This window comes from Amblyomma mixtum, chromosome 3 (assembly GCF_055824585.1).
Source record: "Amblyomma mixtum isolate Tamu chromosome 3, ASM5582458v1, whole genome shotgun sequence".
Classification (NCBI taxonomy): Eukaryota; Metazoa; Arthropoda; class Arachnida; order Ixodida; family Ixodidae; genus Amblyomma; species Amblyomma mixtum.
Window position 1 is genome coordinate 245341407 of NC_143014.1, and position 24429 is coordinate 245365835.

The 24429-nt window shown below is 46.8% G+C and overlaps 1 protein-coding gene across 5 annotated transcripts in view; it reads right to left on the bottom strand.

Annotated features, from left to right (window-relative positions):
- Positions 1-24429, bottom strand: part of pan (transcription factor pangolin) — a 227348-nt gene that overhangs the window by 12221 nt on the left and 190698 nt on the right. For 4 of the 5 annotated variants that reach the window (XM_089583200.1, XM_089583198.1, XM_089583202.1 and 1 more), the window contains 4 exons: positions 9963-10160; positions 7799-8177; positions 4682-4841; positions 1692-1764 (listed from right to left, as the gene is read on the bottom strand). In XM_089583200.1, the coding sequence (XP_089439326.1) occupies positions 1692-1764; positions 4682-4841; positions 7799-8177; positions 9963-10160 (810 nt within the window). The remainder of the gene's footprint in view (positions 1-1691; positions 1765-4681; positions 4842-7798; positions 8178-9962; positions 10161-24429) is intronic. The other variant, XM_089583199.1, reaches the window with a different exon arrangement.

Below are 24429 nucleotides of genomic sequence, written 5' to 3' on the forward strand. Positions count from 1 at the left end.
TTTATGAATGCATCTCACTTTATGTTCGGAACCAAGGTACAAATATGCCCAGATTTTTTTTTCTCGTTCGTCCTCAATTAGGCTACAGCAAACTTCTCTACTAAGCTCAGGAGCTGCTAGGAGAAGACAGCTTTCTGAACACCTTGGGGCCGCAGCACAGGCCGTTGAGAAAGAGAAGATATAGCAAAAGAGTTGAGTGGAGAGGGGGAAAGAAAAGAAGGGCAAACGTGCAAAGGATTGGGCAGCATGAAACACGAAGCAGCGGTGGCATGGAAGTGACGGCGGCTGCTGCTTAGTGCTTGGCGTTCAGGTGCTGGAGGCTTTGTTGCGCATAATGATTGTGCGTGCATTTCTGAAGCATTTCCTCACAAATAATACTGACGATTTATGCGACAGCATAAGGAGTCCGTTGAGGTGTTTTCTAGACATTGTTGTGTTGCTGTCACACTCGCCGAGGCAGCAGTTTCTGGGGCAAAAATTGTGGGCCCCCAAATTGCCGCACAAGAGCGGGAGTGACCGCGTTCGAATCTGCGTGAAGCCTAGCACAGAACTACTGGTCACAATTTGCGCCAGTCATTAGTCAGGAGTCGAACTGTCGAACTGGTTTATGGTTTATGGGGGTTTTACGTCCCAAAGCGACTAAGGCTATGAGAGACGCCGTAGTGGAGGGCTCCGGAAATTTCGACCACCTGGGGTTCTTTAACGTGCACTGACATCGCACAGTACACGGGCCTCTAGAATTTCTCCTCCAAAGAAATTCTAGCCGCCGCGGCCGGGATCGAACCCGCGTTTTTTGGGTCAGCAGCCGAGCACCATAACCGCTGAGCCACCGCGGCGGCCCGAACTGTCGAACTGTCTATGGGAGTGGGTCACACTATGGGTGTCTATGAGGAGCGGCTATGCTATTGCTTAGTCACCCGTAATCAGCGATTAAGTGTCCCCCTTTGAGGGTAATTTTCATTGCTTCCGTATTTTTATCTGTCATTTCAGTTTTTTCCGAACCCTCAGTTCACAGTTGGCTTATAGTTGCCTTGAACAGGACGCGATTGCGTTATAATCGCAATATCTTTTTTCCTTTATTTTTCATTTTTGTGAGGCTTCAAATTCCCCCCTTGCATTAAATTCATGGACGTGTTATATGTGTGTAAATATGGCACTCTAGATGATTACTTGGTTTGACAATTTTATTGCAGCCAATAAATTTTCTCTTCTCACAGCAGGATTTTACTCTTATCATCAAGGCCACTAACTGATAAAACTGTAAGACCTCGCCAGTTATCATTACCACCACCACCAGCTGAGTTCTGTCCACTGCAGGACAAAGGCCTCTTCCAATGGTCTCCAATTATTTCCATATCACCCAAGCCACATACATGTTATCCCCACAAATTTCCTGAGCTCAACACTTCATCTGGCTCTAAGCTTAAAACTAATCGCCACTGCACTTCTACTGACAAGATTAACTGCTTTGATTTAAACGACCTGCCTTGGTTATTGTTAATGATGCTTAAAGTTATGGGTAAAAACACAAGCCAAAGGCCAACTAGCTGTGTTGACAATTTTCCAATACCCCAAAGAAAGTCACCGTTCAGAAAAAGCTGCTCACACAGAAGAGACTAGGCTAAACTATTTGTGGACTTGAATTCCACTCTTTCCAAGAGTAACTAAGCTGCAATAAAATGCATTCTTACCGACAAGGCTTGCACCAGTCACTCTGCTGGTCCAAGCCATACCTTGCTCGGCACTTCTTGGGATTGTTTAGATCTGCAACATTTGAGGGGTTCAAAGGCATTAGATGTTTCATGCTGTCAGGCATATGTTGGCACACTGTGATTGACCATTCACACACACACTGAGTTAATGACAAGGTGCAAAAACCAAATCGAACTTCAATGGAATATTGGAACATAACTCTCATCTGGAATAAACATATGACATGCCAAAACGTGATCATCTGTTCAAAGCCCACAGAAAATAAAAGCAAAACAGCATACATACGTCATTTCACATCATATATGTGTTCTCGTAACGTTTGCTTCATAACCGCCCAGAAAGCAAGGACAAGTCATGACATGCGCACTAAATTTATCAGTTGTGCTCAAGTATATGAAGCATATTATTGAAAAGAGAATGAATGCAAAGTTTTTGCTCCTTAGTGCACTTTTTTGATCGTAAAAAGATGGTTACTGGACATACATTATTTGTAAAATAAAATAAAAAGAATATTAATGCCTGAACAATACCTAAAAAGTAATTATCAGCCAAAAAAAGTCTGCACGTGGTCAAAAGATGGGAATGTAAGAAAAGAAACTTAGCAAAGCGTGTTACATTCATAAAGCATACAGCAGGCATAATGAATTGTCAATGAGGAAAACACAAGCGGGAAGCGACAAGTTGAGTAGAGTGGATTTTCCGGCCAGAAATTATTGCAATGCACCAGACACATGGGGGGTAGGTGTATCAAAGATGGTGAACCATGCAGCATGCCAATGGCCATGCGGGGAGTTCTGAACTCATACATGCAGGCAAGCGCAAAAGTAACCCAGGTATATGAAAACAAAAGGGAAAAATAGGGGGCTTAAAGCATGAAGCAAACTGAAAAGGGTGTGAAGGAGAGTTTTCAGCAAAATCTTACTTACACTGCCATTGACCTAGCCACAGCTGCATGTCAGAAGTGTAACAAACGAACGAGCCATTCAGTGAAAGGAGCCCTGGCGTGTGGATCATGCACAGTCAAGTCACAATCAAAAAGAGAAATGATGAGAGACTAGTGTGGAATGTGCGAAAGAAGAAAGCAGCAAGACACACACGCAAGTGTAAAACTTCACACAAGCACACACACGCACACGCACATAAAGACACATTGCTAAATCATAAAACAAGCAAAGACTGGTGGCCACTGTGGACAAAAGTAAATGAAAACATTGTGGCAATACTGCAGCCAAAGCTGCAAAGGCCTCATGAAAACATGTTTCAAAGCAAACACATAAGGGGCGAAGTGCAAGGGGTCTTTGCAAAGAGGTACGGGAGGCAGCTAAAACAGAATATGACAAAACAAAATTGACAAAAAGTGCACTGATGGAACCAAAACAAGAAACTTGTGTAAAAGCAAGGTTTACAAAAATGTAGCTATGTCCTACCCCGTGTAAATTCCTATCTACATGAAGAAGCCCCATCTACATAAACATTTATGGTGAAATTTTCTGGATGTCTAGCTGAAGCCCAATCACACCCTGTTAAAATGGATCTGAACACAGCAATCTTCATATCGACACACATTTCAGATATTATTCTAAACCTCCCAACACATCTAGAGGAGTGCCTGTTCTCTAACACACACCTACTTACACATGCATATGACATCCTAACATAAAAGAAAAACAACCCAAAGACAAAATTAGTAGCTACTCATTAGGCCATTAATTACTGCTCTTTATTTTAAGAAAGGATAGAGCTCTAGAGCCAATACCTACTGCAACTACTATACTCAGTTTCATAGTATGCACTTTATTATGGCTTGGAAAATGATTGCAAGGCCATGATCCTCAAACGGGAGTTCTTGCAAAGTGCAAAAAAAAAAAAAAAAAAGCTAGTTGAAAAGCCAAGTCCCTTATCTCACCCTCTTTACAAGTACCTCAAAACAGTGACATAAAAAGGCAGTAGCTCTGCTATGTGTCATACTGCCAACTGCCAATGTGACCCTTGTGTACCTCATGACCTAGTTTGCCAGAGGCACATGACTAGCTAATGAAACACTTATTTAGAAAGAACATGATGAGAAACCATCGCACGCATTCAGCCGCATATTTACAGCGAACCTGTCGTGATGCAACTTGTGTTTTACTTTCAAAAGCTGCTGTCACAACACACCTAGAATTTTAGTAGTTTATGTATGGCCTAATAACCAAGACTAGACAAATATTGTACGCTCCTAAGGTGCAGACAAATCTTGCCACATTAAAGTGCCATTTTTTTCTTGCCAAGGACGAATAATTTTGAGCTCTCAAGTGTAACTGTAAATGAAAAAGGACTGCAAAATGCCTGAAGACACAGCAGTACTATGGAGCAAATAACTTGGCATATGCACTCATCACAAAGCTTAGCCAGACCATTTCGTGTTTGCTATATATGAATAGAAATAACAGCACGCAGTGTATCAGTGAAAGGTTTCTGCAGTGCACTAGGCAAAAAGTCCATTTATATATGTATATCAGATATGCATAAACAGGAATGAAGTACGGTCAACTGTGTTAGTTATAGCTCATTCTTGAGATTAATGCTGATAGGAAAGAAACATACACCTGCTGAATAACAAACACGCAGGATTTTATTGTATTGCAAATGCACAATAAAACTGCAAAAACCTTTTCTAAAGCAGCGCAATTATTTCTGAAGACTGAGTAAAGGTTAGCTGAACTAGCCTTTGAGGTGGTTGGCTTAATTTGGATGACAGGTCATTCAATACAGATACCCCATGTCAAACAAAATTAGCTTTCTCCAAGTCTGCAGTGGACTTATTTGCCTACCTATAATTACTTTTAGCTATGGTAGAACGGATGCTAGAGACAATGTTATGCTTATGTTTACTGCCCGTTCATATGTAACAGCATGAAGTCAGTTAAGAGCTACCAGTATAAGCAATGGGTTAAACCAGCAATAGGAGCTCTAGGTGGTCACTCACCTCCATCCTGGCTCTTGTCCTTCTTGCGTTTCTTCTTTTTGCTGTTGATGGCATAATTATCTCTAGCTGTCCAACCAGGGTACAGCTGCATATGGATCTGCCGCTCCTTGCGTGCCATCTCATAGTATTTCGACTGCTCCTCCCGGGAAAGGCTGTGCCACTGTTGTGAAAGGACAAACAAGCACATATATACATGCAAGAAGACGCTGTGTACAAAAACAAGGGGGCCAGCAATCTAGGAAACTGTATTTCCACTAATAGAAAAAAGGTTTTAGCTACTATAGTTGACAAAATAATAAATAATAAAACTATTATTTTACAGTAATGTGCAAGATGCAACATGGTAAAGCCTTTTTTTTTTTCCACGAAAGGACCTCTGATATGCAGTGCCAAAATAGGTGATCACATAGCCTTTAACCACTTATTCTCTTATCTGTACTCATTAATATCAATTAACAAATAATTAGTGTACCTTACATGCCAAGACTACACTTGGGTTATGAGGCATGCTGGATTTCAAACTAATTTTCAACTACTGGGGCTTCAAGAGTGCCGAATCCACACTAATTTCTTTTTTGCTTCAACTCAAATGTCGCTTTTGCTCTCAGCATTGAACCCTCAACCTCCTGGTCAACAACAGAATGCCACAGCCATTGCGTCACCACGACAGGTGTCAAATCATATTCAATGCTGCAAAATTTTTGAGTAAATGCAATCAGTAAGCACAACTGCAATGTTCTGCACTAATTGGCCATAGTTTGGCCAAGAAGTTCCACCCAGTACAAGCAACAAGAATGGTTCCCCAATGTGCAATGAAGTACCAGTATAGGTGCTTGCCTTAGACTAAAGCACATAAAATGCAGTTTTAGGCATCGCAACACACAAAGGATTAGGATTACACAGGGCCAGCAAAACCGATTCCTTATGACTAACAAACAATACACATACTATGACCAATGTGCACACTCAGTGGAAGGATTGCATATAAAGGGAGCCTTGCAAGAAGCATAGATTTACAAAAGAATTAAAAAAAATGGACAAAATGTGCTTGTCTTGGTGCCTTCAGTTCTTCAGACTTTCTCAAGAATTGCATAAGATCTCCCAGATAGGCGAGTGGCTGTGGCATTCAGCTGCTGAACCCAACAACGCAGGGTCGTATCCTGGCCACAGCAGGTTCATTTTAATAATCATGTATGTGCTGCACAACTTCAGTGCACAAAAGAGCCTCAGGTTATCAAAATTAATTTGATGGCCTCCACTATGGCACCTCTCGTAGTCCATGATCAGCTTTGTGACATCACATACCTAAACCTCCCACGTAAACACCTCTAGATTTACATGAACTTACTGCTTCTAACAGGCTAAAAAAAAAACAATCAGAAGCTGCCCGATTACAGCTGGAAAAGGCACTTTATGAAAGCATCACTCTTCTGCTAGACTGATGTATCACCGAGGCTAAAAGTAATCAGTGGTGTCCCGCAGGGGTCTATACTTGGACCAATATTATTTAATCTTTATATAAATGATACAACAGATATACCCAACTCACCTCGCTTAATTATGTACACTGATGATGCCAATGTATTTTCTGCATCCACATCGCTTACGAATTTAGAATTCGGGGTTAATGAATATGTGGTTTCATTATCACTGTAGCTGCATATGAACAAGCTAGAGTTAAACGCAAGTAATACAAGAAGATATATATTTTTGCCTTTTAACAGAAACACAAATATAATATTTAATAATATTAGAATAGAACAAGTTGTTACTCAGATGTTTTTAGAAGTGCGGTCTCCAAGCGATCTATCGAAGAACATACATGTGGATAAGTTATGTACTACAGAACTCAGCAAAGTTGTCGGGTGCCTTTATAAACTTAGTAATTTGATACCTTTTTCGTTAAAGAAAATGTTATATTACACATTATTTTATTCAAGGATGTTATACTGTAGCCTTTCTGGAGAACGACAACTAAAAAAAAAAACTACACCAGATTAACAATGTTACAGAAAAAGATAGAGATTTTTTTAAAATTACCAAAGCCGACCCCAAGACTTACGAATGCATCCCCTGTTCCTTAAACATGAATTACTTAAAGCTAATCAAATATACTACTTTAGACTAGCAAAATACATAAAACATAACAAGCTATATGAGAATACTATGCCCAAGTCACCCAGCCGGTACAGCCTGCGCAAGGAAACTTTAAAAACCCCAAGAATCCGTACTAATTATGGCTTGCAACATGTCAGTTACGAGGTCCCTGTTCTGCTTAACAAATTCGAACATAGCATTGATTTCTGCTCGTGTATATCAAACCATTTACTGAGAAAGTGGTTATTAGAAAATTATTATGGTAATGTCTGACTGTATCTATATCTATATGTTGTTTTGAATTTGTATAATTCCGAAATTTTGATCCTAGTACTGCCTTCTTTTCCATGACGTTGATTTTTATGCAAGATATGTGTATAAATATCTATTTATTACATATGTGCTTTGTTATTGTAACCTTCGTGTACATATGCACCCTGTTCGCCCTGACTGCTGGATGAAGCAAGAGCCCTTGTCAGGCTATGCCTTTAACTCTTGCTTTTTCTCCTTTCTCCTGTACTAAAAGAATGAATAAACTTCAAACTTAAAAAGAAAAAAAAGAGAGACATGGTTTTTGTACACTTTCTGCCTGTTTCATTCAACAAATTGACAAAATGCCTATCCGAAGGGACTGTCTTCTGCTTCACCAACACATTGCGTATCATTTCAGTAACAGTGTGGTTTCATTTTCAGGGTGTAATCAGCAAAAAGAGCCCTGCAGGCTGGAATATAACCGATAAACATCTTTGTTAAAGGAGTACAGAAACCATACTCTGGTTGTGTGCTCTTCCTCTGTAACTATGTGCACATATACACTGCCGTGTGGAATCCTCCTACGACTAGGAAAAATTTATAGCAGACTTCTTCCCGTCATGTTCTTTCTTTCCATTTCACAGCCAAACAGTCGCTATACTCCTTTGAGTCTAAGCATTTTTTGTTGAAGAGGGACACTTCTGAGGGGAGTTTTGAAGACAAGGCTGCTATACCATCAAGCAATGAAAATAAACTGAAGAGGCTCACCCTTCTCCCGAGTATCTGGTTGATGGCCGCACTCTCCTTGAGGGTGCACTCAGCGACTACCTTGGCACGCATTTCCTTCATGTACAGCATGAAGGCATTGAGGGGCTTCTTGACATGGTTAGTCGGCTTTTGGGGCTTCTTCTCCGTGCCATTATGCTGCTGCTGCTGTGGTTGGTGCGGTTGGCTGCTGCTGCTACTGCCGTTACTGGGTGGGTGGCCTGCTGGCTGGCTGGGAGGTGGCCCTCCACCATGACCATTGAGGCCTGCTGTCGTGCCGTTCACAAGGTCACCGCGTGAGCTCGGCCGCCCCTGGTTGCACTTGGAGGAGTCCAGCGGGTGGTACATGGCTAGAGGGTGCCTGGGAAATGTAGGGGCCACACTGCATTGGTAGAAGCAACAGAACCAAGCCCTACTGTAGAGCTGCACAAGCACAACCACAAACTCTCAGGCAAAAACTCAGTGCATAAGCATGTTAGCATTTTGCATCCACTGAAACGCTGTTGCTGTGGCTGTGATCAAATCCACAAATTCATACTCAGCAGTGGAACACTACAGTAAAAAGAGACAACAAGAAGGGTTCTTGCAAACCTTAAATTAAGCCTTAAAGTAAATTCAATGAGCAGAATTCTAAACAAAAACATTCAATAACTTAGATGATGCAATTTTATGTCAAGATAATTATTCAACTGAGAAGGGCTGATATTTTTTCAAGTGACACACAAATGCAACTAAGTGAAACTCATAATGTGAAAATGGCATTAAAAAAAAAAAGCCAGACATTTATGTTCATATACAGCATCAATCTGCTGATAGAAGCGCAACAGCATGTGACCAATGATGCCTCAAGCACAGTCTCATCATGACAAGGTTAGATGCACACACAGCGAGAACTTGGCAGTTGTGGTGGGACATGAGCATATCCATCTTTTCAAAGAAAATGCTTCTCTTTCTGAAGTGACATTTTTGAGTAAGACGTGGTGATATTCGGAACATAGTTATCAGTGACAACACATTTTTCATGAATGTTAGTGGACAGTGTAGTGATAAAACCAGTGAGTGATATGTGTGTTCCTCGTCGCTGAAAAAAATGAACATGCTTGCAGCTCACTCCTGCTGCCCCGTTTGTACAGCTCACGTGCACAGCCTCACCAATGCTGCAGGTGGCTACCACAAGACAGTGCTAAAGGTACTGCTGGCTGTACATTCATACATTTCAATCAATACACAGCAGCTCTGCACTTTGAGGCAAAAAGCAAATACCCCATAAAATGCCTTGAAAGGTAATGCAAAAATATCAGTTGTTCCTGGGAATAGTTACGTGCAACAGAAGACAATATATAATGAGACGCCCTAACTCACCATGTAGTTACTGCCTTCAGCTGTTACATCTACTGCCAGGAAGCATCCCGGACCCATATCAACCGATAACTATGTAGCCGATAGCTATGGAATGAATGCCTAAAACAGGGCTTGGGAATGAATGCCAACCAGTTGAAACTTCACACCAAAATGCACTGGACTAATGACTATACCTTGCACTGCAAATCCTACAGCCTCTCCTTTCTGTCCATAGTCAAAATGTCTGCAATCAGCTCGTTTTGAGATCCTTTACAAAAAACAAGGTTGAAATAAAGTGTGCGCTACATGTGTCTCTTATGTTTGCCTTGTTGTATTTCAGTGTAAGTAAATCATTTAGCACAAGCACTCCTAAGATCAGATCTATTTCCATCTGACCTGAAGCAGGCATCTGCTAATTCGTAATTCTTTATTCAGATATTACCCCACAGCAACTGAAGGCTTTACAGCAGGGGGGTTGCAGTATGAAAAAAAACGTACATCTTCATTCACAGAGCACAAAATTTCCAGGGGATGACTAAATTTAAAGCCATGCAATTTCTCCAACCACCAACAAAAATGTGTCCCAGAAGGTTGGCTGAATACTGGATATTGCCATACTGAATACTGAATACTGGATAACGCTATGCAACCCAAGCTCTGGAAAAAAAAAATAATAATAATAACAACTCGCAATGCATACTACTGAAAAAGAAGAGTATTTACCTACTTAGCCCTTGAAAAAGTGGCTCTGCAGGTTTCTGACAAGAAAAATGTGGCAATTTGCCAGTCCACACCACATGGCTACAGCATGTCTGTGCATCCATACCTTGTGTCAGGAAGAGGGGAAGAGAGTTCTTGCTTGGGGCCCGGAGTGACTAGAGCCGGGTGTAGGCCATGTGGCATGATGCTTGGAGGCAACAGAGGAGGGTTCAGCCTTGGCAAAGGTGGTGCGTAGCTGCTGCCTCCCCTGAAGCCCCCGGAAGCCATCGGGGGCATTGGGTACATGCCAGCAGCTGCTGAGTGCCTGTAAAAAATTGGTACAGACAAGACTCAACAAGTGCATCCACATGAAACAATTCAAAATTTAAATCAGGCACGCAATCAATTCCTACATTCAATTATGCTACAAGGGTTTGGGTTGTCAGTATCCAGCTGTGAAGACATGCATGGATGACTACCTAATTTATAGTGTGGTAATACTCAAAGCATACAAGACACTCAACACCCATGCTAGATTTAGGGACAGGGCAAAATGAGTATGATCAACAGGTGAAAGCAAAAAGAGCATTTAAAGCGACGGTAGGGGTGATGTGGAGCTTATCATCAGAAAACGGCATTTGGGCTATGAAGTACGCCACAGTGGAGGGCCTAAGATATAATTTAGACCACCTGGGGTTCTTACACGTATACACACAAGCGTGTGTATGTGTGTGTACTTGCAGATAGTACAGAAAATCCCAGCCATGCAAGAAAAATAGAGTGATGTCATTAAGTGGCTGCATGATGCACACAGCAAGCCAAGCATCACCACCTCAGACAATCCTATATGTGTCATTCGTCTATATATACTCCCCACTGACCAACCTCAATGTGGCGCCAGTTTTCCCAACATTCGTACTATAATTGTGATGCAACCATTTGACGTACAGCATTCCGGGTGGTGTCATGCCATTTCTCGTTGGATATAGCTTACGTGTGCTAGTCCAGCTGGAAGCTACCTTGAGACAGGGATTCGAACTGAGGACATATTCTTGTATGCCTTTCCAGACTTTCATATCAAGATTGTTATGTAACAAATAGTCGTACAGCGTTCTGGGTGGTAGCATACACGCGTGGGCATCACCAGGAACTCTGTACGGTACTGTGGCTTTCAGAAACTGTACAAAATAACTTTAATGCATGTATAAACATTACACAAAAACAATACACCCCACAACAGTAATGTTTCGCATTCCCACACGTGAGCAGTCTTAAGTATCTCTGATGAATTTTTTTTTCGTGTTATCATTTAGGCGTAAGTGACAAAGGTAAAGTATACTGACTCTGTTTAATTCCACTAATTACTTCTAGTGCAAGTACTGATGACAGAGTAAACACAGATATAAGCTGACACTTGGTGCTTTGTACGCTCAAAATACTACACAGCAAAGCAACAAGAACGGGAATGGGCCCATTCTTATCACTGTGCTCTGTGGTATTCTCTGCTAAAAGTTCAATACCAATACTACCAGTGGACTAGTAGTGTAGTGAAATCAATTAAATTAGTTTATGGTTTATGGGGGTTTAACGTCCAAAAGTGACTCGGCTCAGGCTATGAGGGACACCGTAGTGAAGGGCACTGGAAATTTCGACCACCGGGGGTTCTTTAACGTGCACTGACATCGCCAGTACACAGGCCTCTAGAATTTCGCCTCCATCGAAATTTGACCGTGGCGGCCAGGATCGAACCTGTGTCTTTCGGGTCAGCAGCCGAGTGCCATAACCACTGAGCCACCGCTGTGGCCATGAAATCAATTAAATTACATTCTTAGTAAGGTAAGGATAAAACATTGATGAAACACTGTCAACGAGAACATTTAAAGTCATTAGACAAACCGTAAGGATATGCCAAGAAATTAAAACACAAAGTCCATTCAAGTGATATGGTTATCCCTTTATTAGAGCACTATTAGAATTCACTAAGCTGTAACCATTGCTAATCTCTCATTAAACAACCATTAGGCGTGTTTTCAAAGCACTCAATGCCACCAACTGCAATAATTTGTGCTTTTGAGGTAAGTTTAAATGAATGAAAGCTGTACCTGTTTCCTCCACTGCTTGTAATAAAAATTACTTTCTTCAGTTGTTTGGGTACACACGCCTAGAAAGAACACGTGCAAACAGTCACCTTTATAAAAAGAAAAACCTCGGAGCAGTGAGCTATAACGCAACTGCTCCAACTCATAAGGCTCTCAACATCATTTGGCATATTGTCACGTAGTGGTGACTGCAGTCCGACGAACAGGAAAACAACGAGGATGTCTTCGGAACGGAACTCTTTATTTGGGCTGACTTGCGCCCGAGAAGAACTGAATCACTGGGCGGCGGCGTAGCAACAAGCGTGCTCGGCGGCCGTTGAACAGAATGCCCGCCGCTGTCGGCCGACCTCTTTTTAAAGCTGATAGCGAACATTCGACATAAAGCTTTAGAAGTTACTAGAACATTCTGGCGCAAACCAGAATCGGCTCCGTCCGGATGCGATCAATCGAGATAAATCTAGGCGCGTCTTGCGTCACAAACGAAGCGATAAAGCGGCGCGTCGGCAGCCTTGAAGCATGAACAAACAAACACTACAAACGAACGCTACAAAGATTCGCGGCAATATACAGAGGTGCTCGGATGGGTATCAGTTAATTATAATACTACCACCACACTGCAGTGACCACTGCCGCATTTCAATCTTTCATGTTTCAAGTTTGACCGCCGCGGCAACCGCGAATGTTATAAATAGCGATCATAGGTGGAGCTAGAGCGCAAGATGGAATTAGAATAAGAAAGAGTGGGAAGAGAAGGCGGAGCGAGGGAGAGCGCGAAACGGCGAAACCAAAGCGGACCGGACGGCAAGGGTAAAGAGTAGTTTGATCGCGTTTGTTCTTTATCTTGAAATCGAAACTGACGTGCCGTATTCGGCGAAACTCAGTAAGGCATAGGTTTCGAAATTCACTAGGGAGGACACGAAATTTCTAATGAGGTTTATAAAATGGTCGCAAATTCATGCCGAGATGTAACGCAAAACCACGGAGCCGGATTCCGGCATCCCTCAGACCTCCCGGCAGCCGGGCGCCGTAAGCTTCGCGAGAACGTCCACAGATGGCGCGAGCGGAGCACGACCCAACAAACTAAACAACCTACAGGAAAGTACCACAAAGCAGAAGGGTACAAGGTACATGCTGTAAAGTAAGTGAAATTCCGCCGGACAGAAGGGTGTGCATAAGGATTTCTGTCTGCACACGAAAGGGTGCGCTTGATACCAAACCGCGACCGCCGCTGCTGTCCTCTCTGCTTTCTGACGCCTACATGGACAGTAGAAAGATTTAGCGTAGCGGAGACGTTTACCGGATTACCGGACGCTGGCTGCGCATGCGCAGTGGCCCCGCCCTTGGCACTGCGCGGCTGGAGGCGCCCGGTAAACCGGTATACGTCTACGCTAGTACATACATCTCCGTTATGCTAAATCTACCTAGTGATAGAGCCAAGGGCTCTGTGAGAATTACGTGTACAGAAAACAATCAAATTATTTCGGACAAGACAGTAATGACCAGGATTTGGCCGCCGTACTAAATATACCGGAATCGTTCTACAGAGGACCCTCGTGAGGGTAGAATTGTTTTCTTTTTGAATTTTTTTTTGTTTCTGTCTGGCGTATTTAATCGGCGATCCGGAGCAGCTCTCCGATTCCTCGAAGGAGCAAGACTGCTACGAAGTCTCGGGACCATACCGTCGCGATTCCATCAGAACTCATGATCTGAACCAAAATCGCCCTCTGAAACTTTTCTGTTTCGCGGAGCAAGAAAACTTGCTCCGGATCGCCGACTGGAATGCGCCATTTAGGCTACAGCACACTGCGGCAGGCGCTGTATCACAGGGTTTGGAATAGGCGTAGTTTGTTTTGGGCCCCGTTTCAGGAACGGCAATAGAGGGAGTACAATAAAGCGAACGTGCGATTCTTTTCCCTTGCACGGTAACCCGAAAAACTGGAGGCCTTGGTGACCAGCGGCGCTAATGAGACCCTCGTGACAGAGAGCACCCCTTTTCAATTCCAGCAAGCTTTCGCGGTAGAGCGAGCTGTAGCCACACTGCTTAGACGGGCAGTAGACCAAGGCGAGTCCGCCGATCACGTCGTAAATGTGAAATCTACTTGGCTCGGTTGTAGGGCCGTCGAACGCTAACAAAACATTCTTATTTTCCTTTTTTCCGGCACACTGACTGCTAATTAAAGCCTTTAAACAGGCCATATCCTTTCTTTCGCGCCCGGGGCAGGAGCACGGCGCGCTGCTTTGTTCTTGACGCAAGCAGCTGTTCGTTTTACGTCTTGCCGGGAGCGCCGCGTCTGCTTCCGAGTGGCACAGTGGGCTCGTTCGAATGCGCGATTCGCTCCCGCGCGCGTGCTCCGGGCCAGCTGTGGCGCGGGGCGAGTCGGCAGCGACACGACCTGCGAACGCATGGCAGGAAACGCCCTTCGAACAGCCACTATTTGCTCTGAGAGAGCCCAGAAGCAGCGGCCCGGGCCCGCTATTTTCGGAGCAATAGGCAGGCGCCGACCGTGGAGAAAAAAAAAAAAAAGAGAAAGGCCCACAGCTATGTGGCAAGACGTTTCAGCTTTCTCGTTTTTCAGGAACGCCACCTCCATGACTACACGTCGATGGTCGGCACCAGTCAACGCCGCCTATCTGCCGAAACGCATCGACAGTGCGTCCGTGCCCTTGCCCGTCGCCTTGACCTGTCGACGTCCACCGACACACCCCGACTGCGGATCTTCAGCCCATTTTTTGCTCCTGGCGTGCACGAGAGCTACGCAAGCTTGCTAACATCCTTCCTGGCGGTCGACTAGCTGGTTGGCGCATTACAGAAGTCGCACAACGTGCAACACGTTGAGAAATCACCACCACAATTATCCGCTCCTCGTTACTCTTTCAACCTCAAGACCCCAGCCTTTCCCTCCCTAAGCTCCTGTTTTCCTTATCTCCTCCCGTAAGCCATACAATGTTTCCCAAAGTGGCTCCACCGTCTACGCGAGTTTCTTAAAGAGCACCTCATCCACCGCGGGAATGCCGGGAAGATGAGGCCGCAATGTTCTCCCTTGTGCATACTGCGCGTTTCGCTATTTAATTTAACGCAAGTGAAAGTTCGGTGTTTGGGCAGTACGGAAACTTTCACAGCATGTTTTGGGGGTTTCCCACGAGAAGAGCCCATTGTTACGGCTGAATCTACGTTTTGCGCCTAACAATAGCCAAGCCAAATACGAAACTTCATCTTCCCGGCACATCTGCGCCTCTCTGGCGGATGAACAACGGCAACGCCAGTTTTCCCTCTAGGTAACACTGGGAAAAAAAGTGCCAAACAAGAATGCGGGCCCTACCATACTTCGAAGTATTAGTCTGCTGCGGTAGAAAGTGACGAGAGGGTATGTTTGGTGCTTAAATCAAATCGCACCTTTGCAAACGTCGCTGCCTGCAGTATGTGGGCACTGTATCGGCGCGCCACAGTAAGAAATGAGCGACGGTACACAGTGAGTGACAGAAACCTGAGAAGAGCCTGCTACCAAGCACAGCGAAAAGAAAGAAAAGTAGTAGCAAATAAGGGATATAACCCCTCCCCCCCCAAAAAAAAAAAAAAAACAATAAGCGGTTTACCTGTAGCGATGGTAAGTCAGTACTACTTTAACTACGCTCACTACACCCGGTAAACTACCCAGTTTCCAGTCGTGTACGAAGCTCGCACTGCTCCCAGCAGGCCAAAGGTATGGAAGCTAGCCCTCCACACATAACACACACGATCCGGAAACGGATTAAACCCCAGCCCGGTGGTGACGGCCGAAGCGCAATCGCTCAGAGGAGACATAAGCCGAGCGGCGCCACGCTGCGCTCGCCAGGGTGGGGAAAGGGAGAGGCCTCTCCGATAACAAGCGCGGAGGGCAGGCGAGAAGCAAAAAGTAGCGTAATGACATCGGGAAATATAAGCGGATCGGCTAACGTTTAACAACGCCGGCAACGCTTCCCGACGCGAAAGGGGGGGTTGCAACGCATGCAAATCCCGGCCGAGGGTTCAGGCCGAGTGCGCAGGCCCCTCCCTCCGCGTCGATCCATCACGTGATGCGCCGGGAGTGGCGCCCATTGGTCGGCGCGGAGAAGCCCAGCCTTCGAGCTCATCAAACCAGGGAACCAATCGATAGCGGCCTCCCAGCGAATCACTTCCGCCAGAGGAGACGCTTCCGGTTCGCACGCTGACGGCTGCGGTAGCGCCCCTTCGTCGACATCGCACCCCGGCCGATGCCGCGTGTCGAGAGCAGGTACTGGCTTCTACGCGAGCGCGCTGCTGTGCTCCGCGTCGCACAACGGCGGCAACGGAAAAAAGTGGCACCACCTCTGGTCGTGCTGCCTTTCTCGCTGCCTGCCATGCGTGTTGTACATTCGAGTGACGGCATGACTTCTACTGCGTCAAGATCCTTGCTCTCCGTTTCTGGCGAACCGCGGAGGTCGGGCAAGCATGACAGCGGCAACGAAATAGTGACGTGTGTGGCCAGTGGTTATCTCTGCGCTATGAAACTGCCCCATAGCGCCACACGGGAGCCCGCCCCGAGCGACGGAACAGGTGCGACCATTCTTCCCGTGCAAGCAGCGTCGTTTAGAAAAGCCTCCTCGGCTGTCACGACCGCTCGGCCTCCATAGCACTGCTTCTATGTGTCGCTCACGTGGACGATAGTTAGATCACACGGCTTTTGAGGAACTCCTTTCGGGAAAGAAAATGTACCCAGGACAGGCGATCATGTCCTGCCTGCGCGATGAGAGGTTCATCAGAAGACGAGCTGCCAGTCACCTCACTGGCACAAGCCGAGTTCGCCATCGACACTCACGTTTATTACGACTTGGTTAAAACCAGTTACGCACGAGCAGTAGTGGAACGTATTTGTGACCACATGAAACGAAAATGATATGGCCATACAGCGGGAAGCTCCCTACATTACGAAATACAGGTTGCCGCCCTCAGTGCATAAGGTGAGGAGCTAAACCGGCGTGCATGCACGCACACTGCACGCACATGAGCGTGCCCGAAAATGAAAAGCGAGATTCACGTGCAGCTCGTTCCATTTTTTTTTTCTTTTCCCAACTACCGTGTCCGCATACCGCCGAGGTTACTTTTAAAATCTCCGTTACATTCGCGAACGACTCAATGTGTCGGGAAATAAGAACCGGCTCCACAAGCGATACGGAAAGCTTTCCTGAGCGACGAAAACCTACCTCTTGAGCGTCCTGCTTTGTTCTGACGAAATTCAAACATAAAGGCTGAAAGCGCAAACGAAAAAAAAAAAAAGCGCCACTTTGCCCCTCAAGCGAAAGCCCAGCCAATTTGTTGTCAGTAAGCGTCGCTAGAAGTGAGCACAGCGGATGCGATAATTCCCGGCGGGACGCCGCGTGATGGACTGGCAGCCACCGAACTGCTGTAGTTCCTTGCGTCGGTCTGGCGTTGCAGAAAATTTCGCTCATCTTCCGGAAGCAGCTCGCCAGACTAGCGAATATCAAAAGGCTTTGCAGGTACGCAATTCCCGATCTAGCTGTTTTGCGAGTGAGGCTTGTTTTTCTAGCGCGGTTTCACCGAAGATTCTGCCGACGCTCGCTTCGTCTGAGCCGTGCATAGAAATAGTTCAACGAAAGCTTGGCAGGAATGGAACAACGAAGGTTGACGTGGCGTAAACATTGTCAATTATTATGGAAAGGTGCGCAGGAGAGAAGTCACTTCTTGCAGGTTTGAGCGCCGCAAAATGTAGTTTGGCGCCACTGCGCTATGCGTGCCTTGGAGATGCACTGTGTCAGCAGACGAATTTTCTTCATCGCTTTTTATTCTGTTTAATCTCAAAAACAGGGTACCAGCGTATATACACTTCCCCGATGACGCGAGGTGAGAACGTTGAAACGGCGGCGACAGAAGTCTCGTCGCCTCGTGCGGGTGTCGGATAGACGACGGCCATGCGGTTAGCGCTTTATGAGCGGCTTTGGGGATACGCGACGCTCCTGCAATCTTAGTGCATGCAATGCCTGAGGACGCCGTCAGATCGGTTCTCATGCAGGTCTCGCCAGCGAAAATCCACGATAAATTCTATAGTGTTAGCGATAGCCCCATTTTTGCGTCCGCAGGTGCACAAGAAATAACAGTAAATGTTTAAGTTCCTAGGTTTGTTATTTCCATTATTAATGCCAATGTTATCGTTTGAGGAGTCGAAAAAGTAGCCCCAACTCGCGTGCGAGCACACAAGCCGAGAATATCTGTCAGAGCTGCTGGTAAAAATGGCGCCCTTCGCGTCGAAAATGCTGTACAGCTGCCTCATCTGAATAAAAGTTACGAATAAAGCATTTGATACTGGATAGGAAGTGGCTACTAAACATTTTTGATGCTTCTCTTTGTGTGGAATGGAGAGGAGGGTACGCATTGCTCGGGCAAAAGAGATGTGGCGTGCTCAGTAGGTCGGGAATAGCAGTAAGGCTAATGCCATTAAATTTGTGTGCGTGGCACCGCACGAATGGCATTAATTGGTTGGTTGGTTTATAGGGGTTTAACGTCCCAAAGCGACTCAGGCTATGAGGGACGCCGTAGTGAAGGGCTCCGGAAATTTCGACCGCCTGGGGTTCTTTAACGTGCACTGACATCGCACAGCACACGGGCCTCTAGAATTTCGCCTCCAAAGAAATCCTGCCGCCGCGGCCGGGATAGAACCCACGTCTTTTGGGTACGCAGCCGAGCACCATAACCACTGAGCCACCGCGGCGGCCACGAATGGCATTAAAATTTAAGGCAGTAAGCGCTCAGTGGCATTAAATTGGTCTCTGCGGAACGGGTTAATATTACACCGACGTCCTTTTTCCAGCTCGGAGAAATTCAAAACCGCTCTCAAGGAGTGGAAATTCCAGTTACACTAAGAAAGAGATCAAGGTTAAAACGCTACATGCGATTAATTTAGCTCAAGTTCGAGGCTAATCGACGTGGAGTCAGTTTGGGCACTGCTTTCGAAGTGCGCCATATCTTTCATGCGATATCACAAAATGGTGTCAAATATTCCTCGTACCGGAAGCTTGCTTTTTTTTTCTTTCTGCAACAGCTATACCGTACTGCCACCCTGCTCCGCTTTGTTGATCTTTTTCACATGTTCCAGCCTATCTGCCTGCCTGCCTGGGGGTCTTCGCCGCGTGACAACAGCTCAGGAGATGGAAATCGAGGAAAAAGCCTAATCTGGGTCTCCTACGAGAGCGACGTGGCCTTAAAAAGAGCGAAGACAACAAATTTCGGTTGTGTGTTTTTTTATGCGAAGCATATTGCTAGAGCTACCACTCACGCCGTCGCCGTGGGACCCCCACGTGACACCGTGACGTCACACCACGTGACACCGTGACGTCACACCACGTGACATCGGATGAGAGAGCCGGCCTCCACCTCGCGCCGTCGCCGTGGGACCCCTAGCCGTCACGCCACGTGACACCGTGACGTCACACCACGTGACATCGGATGAGAGAGCCGGCCTCCACCTCGCGCCGTCGCCGTGGGACCCCTAGCCGTCACACCCGCGCATTTCGAACGCGCGTTCACACTCGGTGTAGGTGAAACGCTCGCTCCACCGGGCAGGCAGACGCGGCTTCCGTGGCAATCCAGGCGCTCACCCAACGCGCGTCTCGGGGTTAGTCGGCGTTCCGCTGTAGCCATGCCGTTGTCTTCCCCCACGACGAAGGCTTCTAGTGGTTGTATTAAAATGACCAAGTATTCAACCAAGGAAAGCCATGTATTACCAAGCCTAGCCACTAATATGCTTCGCATTCCCCAGGCTTAGCCAAGCTGAGCCTCAGCAATTTTTTTACAGCGAAAGCTCTAACAACTTTGGTTTAGCCACATAGTCCTGCATTCTATACGGAGGAATCTACTGTGTCAGCCGCAAGACCTTAATCACGAAGTGTATTAATTTAACTTATAATACATTGAAATACTTCACTTAAATTCAATTCAATGGTCGCCACCTGCCACAATTGGCAGGTGGCAAAGTAAAGGGAGGAATATCCGTCTATCCACCTTCACGGGAGAGGATGGCGGCGCAAGTCCGAGAGAGAAGAGAGAGGCTGGGGAGGATGGGATCAACCTAAAACGCTAAATCAAAGCTATAACAGCTTTCGCTGATTAATGCGCTAAGCCAGTAAGCTTAGCCGAACAAGTTTTTCTTTTGGAATGATGCAAAGGACATTAGTCGACAAGAAAAACAAGGTAAATTTTTATATTTCTACCCCCCCCCCCCCCCCCCCTCCAATGCTGTTACGGTTTCAGCAGCCGAACGGCGACTACTATGTCACAGACGAGTTGAAACAACGCTGAGGCCACGTGAGCCATACAAAAAGAGCGATGTAATAGCTGCTTGTTCACATATGCTGTCCTGCCGGCTCCTGAGGTAGACTGAAAGGACGATGCAGGGATGATGTCGCAGTTTTTGCATGCCACCCGTGACCTCAACTTTGGCTCAACTCGTCTGTGACATCATAGTAGCCGTTCGGCTGTTGAAATCGTAACCACATGAGAGGGGGGAAAAATTAATCGCAAATTATACAGCGAGCGCCGGTAAATTTCTCTCCGTGATACATGCGTACAAAGGCTTCACAAAGCACCATACAATTAAAAAGCGCAACTAAGAATCTGATGTCCTTACCCTTTCCCGTGGAAGAGCGCCAGTCGATGCAGTGGTGGAGTGGAGAAAACGAATATGATACGACGTGAGGTTTTTCCCAACAACTCTGGCTGTAAAACGACCGTGTGCTGCGCATGCACGCTGTTGGAGATGGAGGGGTAATATCCCGTTAAATACGGTTCGTATTCCCCAGATCCCTGACTGGGGAATTTAGTTTGAAAAACGTTGTCCAATCGGATGGGCAGTTGATGACGCTGGCGGTACCACCCACGGCAGGGGCGGTGCTGATGCTCTCTCACAGTTTGGGGGATGGGAAGGGGTAGATCAACAAACACTGAGGTGTCGCCTTGTCCACTGCGGCTAGTCTTCTGTGCGTTGCCGCCGCGGGAAAGGAGTATCCCGCAGTCTCCCCGCAGGTGAATGAACCTCCTCGAACTCCCCCGCCGGATGGCGGAAGCACGAGATCTCTTCAAGTACACAGCGTCTTTCAATTAGCAGCCTCGCTCAGCGTGACCTTGCGTAGCATCACCCCGTAGCATCACCGTTGCTGCTGCTGTTGCAAGCTCTCGCCGCATCTTTGCTTAACGACGACCCACGTCTGGTAGTAATTTCTCCCGGGCCCGTGGGACACAGCGCCTTTCGATCGGTTCGGATGTTCGGTGTGGAACCACCCAGTCCGTCGTCGTCTATGCGGGAGTACAGCAGTCCGCAAGTCTCTGCACTGAGGGGGGCTAGCCCGACGCCAATTGAGCATCAGCGCGTATGAAATGTCGCGTGACTAAAACGAGGATGAAAGCGAACCTCCAAGCGCTTCATATATCGCCATGTGTCCTTATCCTACAACTCCCCAACTGTCAGCGTAATTTTGGCGCACAAACTGAATTCCCGCTCAGCTGACACCGAAGCACCGAACCTCAAACAAAGTGGAAGCCCAAAAAGCGCACCGAATAAGCGCGATACGAAAGCGGCTTACGCGGCCAAAGAAACAATGCCGAACCCAAGTTCGGTTTCGTTAGATGCCGGGCAGCCCAAGGAAAAATAAAAATAAAATTGCCCTGCCCGCTTCTCCTATTGCACAACTGGCGCCTCGGCTTTGTCAGCATCTCCTTCTCTCAACATGGCAGCAATGTGCACTCTGCCTATTCTCCATGCTGTGTTTCCGCACACGCCGGGTTTGCAAAAGCCCCAAGGCGACGATTTTGCGCGCGGAGTTAGGCAAACATTTAAGCACGGAGAGTGGAACGCAACAAGAATAGCTTTCAGAATGCAAGGAAAACCGTCTGTAAAGCAACGCATGCGGCGCAAGACTGAAACGCAAGAAAAATTCTCAATACAGCTTCCTTTGGTAGGGAGGTATAACATCTCCGCTATTTTGGAGCACAGCCTACTTCAGCCACATCAAATTATTTATCCGGAATTAAGCGTTTCCGCGTCTTTGACACATGAGAGCGATCAATACAGCTTCCACACATCGAAGTCTTATTTCAGAATAAGTTTTAGCATCCTCCAGTCCAATGCAGGGGTCGGAGCTGCCCCTGTGATTCAAAACGGGGCCCTTCAGTCGGACAATCAGTGTCTCCATCCAACCAAAAGAAGCAGGTTCGAGTTCGCCTCGTTGCAGCGCAGCGCCGGCGAAAACGGGTAGAACTCGGGAGCATTCACCGACGTCACAGCGGCCGACAGCCATTTAGTTGCCTGTGCAGCACTAAAGGGATTATCGCCTCCTGCTACGGCCTGCACTGCTGAGGTTACGCGCTGGTCAGCAACATGCCGCCCGTGAGAATATAGTGTAAATGTGCCGTGGTCCTCCCCGCTGTTTTTTTTTTTTTTTTCAGTGATGCAACTGAACGGCGCTACATACAAGGGAAAGTTAGGAACGCCTTTATTGCCAGGAGCCCTTCACTTCTCGACATTGACGCATTCCCGCCGTCGGTGCCTCGCTGCATGCCGTCTTATTAGCCGAATGAGGGTTGCTGTGCTGCCTCACCAATCTCCATCTGACTTCCGGCCGTTTTCCGAGCTGAAGGAACAGCCGAAGAGTACACGCTACGCGTCCATCTAAGAAGACCACCGATGCAATACGCCACCGGTGTCGTTACAAGCTGGAGGCATGCAGAGACTGATGCACCGCGGTGGCGCACTGGTGGACCGCTTCTGGTGGGGGATATGTCGTAAATTGCCGCGAGAAGACTTTCCACACTTTCACTCAAATGTGACTTCTTTCAATTCCGTGACTTGATTAAAAAAAAAAAAAAAGGCTCAGCCCGGGAGGCGGAACTCATTGAACAGCCTACGTAGGAGGAGCCGCGTGTTGCCATGGGCGACGGCCTTGGAAAGAGGAGGGAGAAAGGGAAGCCCCCAGAGGCGAAAGTCGAAGGAAGCGGAGGACAGAACCGGAGCGGTCGGAAACGACGACGAAAGCTAAACGCCGTCACGTAGGGGCGACGTCACTCAAGCGAAGGGGAATGCCGACACTCTGGAACACAAACTGTTTGCTGGGCCAACTTGGGCCCGAAAACAAAGGATAACTAAGCGGCGGCGATACCAGCGAGTCCCCTAAGTGGTCGTCACGGGCATAAAGAACGTTATAGATAAAGCGGCTCAAACACCGAAGGCAATCCCGGACATTGCAGAAGCCGTCACGCATGAGCATGTGATTGTTCCAGAGTGACACTGTCACGTTTCCAGTGGCATCTCCCCTTGGAAGGGGAGCTATCACTTTTACGTCGTGTATGTTTGTGCCTACAGCCACAATCTCTCAAGCTAAATGATGCGGTGGCTATCCTCAAAGCAGGCGGCAGCGAAGTAAAATCCCACCAGCCGCGCTCCGTTCGGTGTACACAATTATTCTAATGTCAGCAATCGGGATGTGTGATGTTCACACTTATGAATCTTAAAAGCCACCCTGAGTCCTGACAACGAAGCCAACAGCCACAGAAACCAACGGGCACAGGGGATTTTTTTTTTAATTTATTTATTTTGTGGTGTTGTTGAATTTAGAATATTACTGAATATGTTATCGCTTAAAGCAAATTGATTAGAAAAGCAGAAGAAAAAACAACCACATGCCGCCGGTGGGATCCGAACCCACGACCTCCGAGCGGTCGTGGGTTTTTTTCTTCTGCTTTTCTAATCAATTTGCTTTAAGCGATAACATATTCAGTAATATTCTAAATTGAACAACACCACAAAATAAATAAATTAAAAAAAATCCCCTGTGCCCCTTGGTTTCTGTGGCTGTTGGCTTCTGTCATATTTATAACGAGCCCCTCATTCCCCTTCCCTTGTTTGCTTACCCTGACAACAGGGTAGCCAAAATGTACTAGACTGCGCTCCAAGAAAGAAGGGCGTAGGTTAGCGATTATGAGACACGCTTTGCTGAAGGGCAAGGCCCACCCAGCCCCTCACATTATGGGGGTTCGCCTGCCGTCCACGTCGGTGTGCTGCGGCGCCCGCAGCAAGGAAGTGACCGCCACTACGTCGTGGGAACTGCGCATTTCCTCGCGACAAATACGATCAGTGCGATAACAACAAGCTTTCGTTATTTTTCAGATCTCCACAGCTTTTCCAAACCCCACCTACGCTGTCCCACCATGCGCTATAAAAGAGAGAAAAAAATGAAGGGGTCACTGGCCTTGTGCGATCCAGTCTGCAAGTCCCGAGCGACCAATCATTAATTTAACTGCCATCTGCCACGGCGGGCAGTTTGCTCACTATCTGGTGGTCAGGTTGTGATGACGCCGCAAGGTCACGCGACCTAGGTGCCCCCCCCTCCCCCTGCCTCCTAAGTTGCTCTCTGGGCCCCAGCTGCCAGAGTCATGCACGTGACTTTCCGCTCACAACGACACCGGATTTTCTTGCGAACGGGGCCTTTAACGGT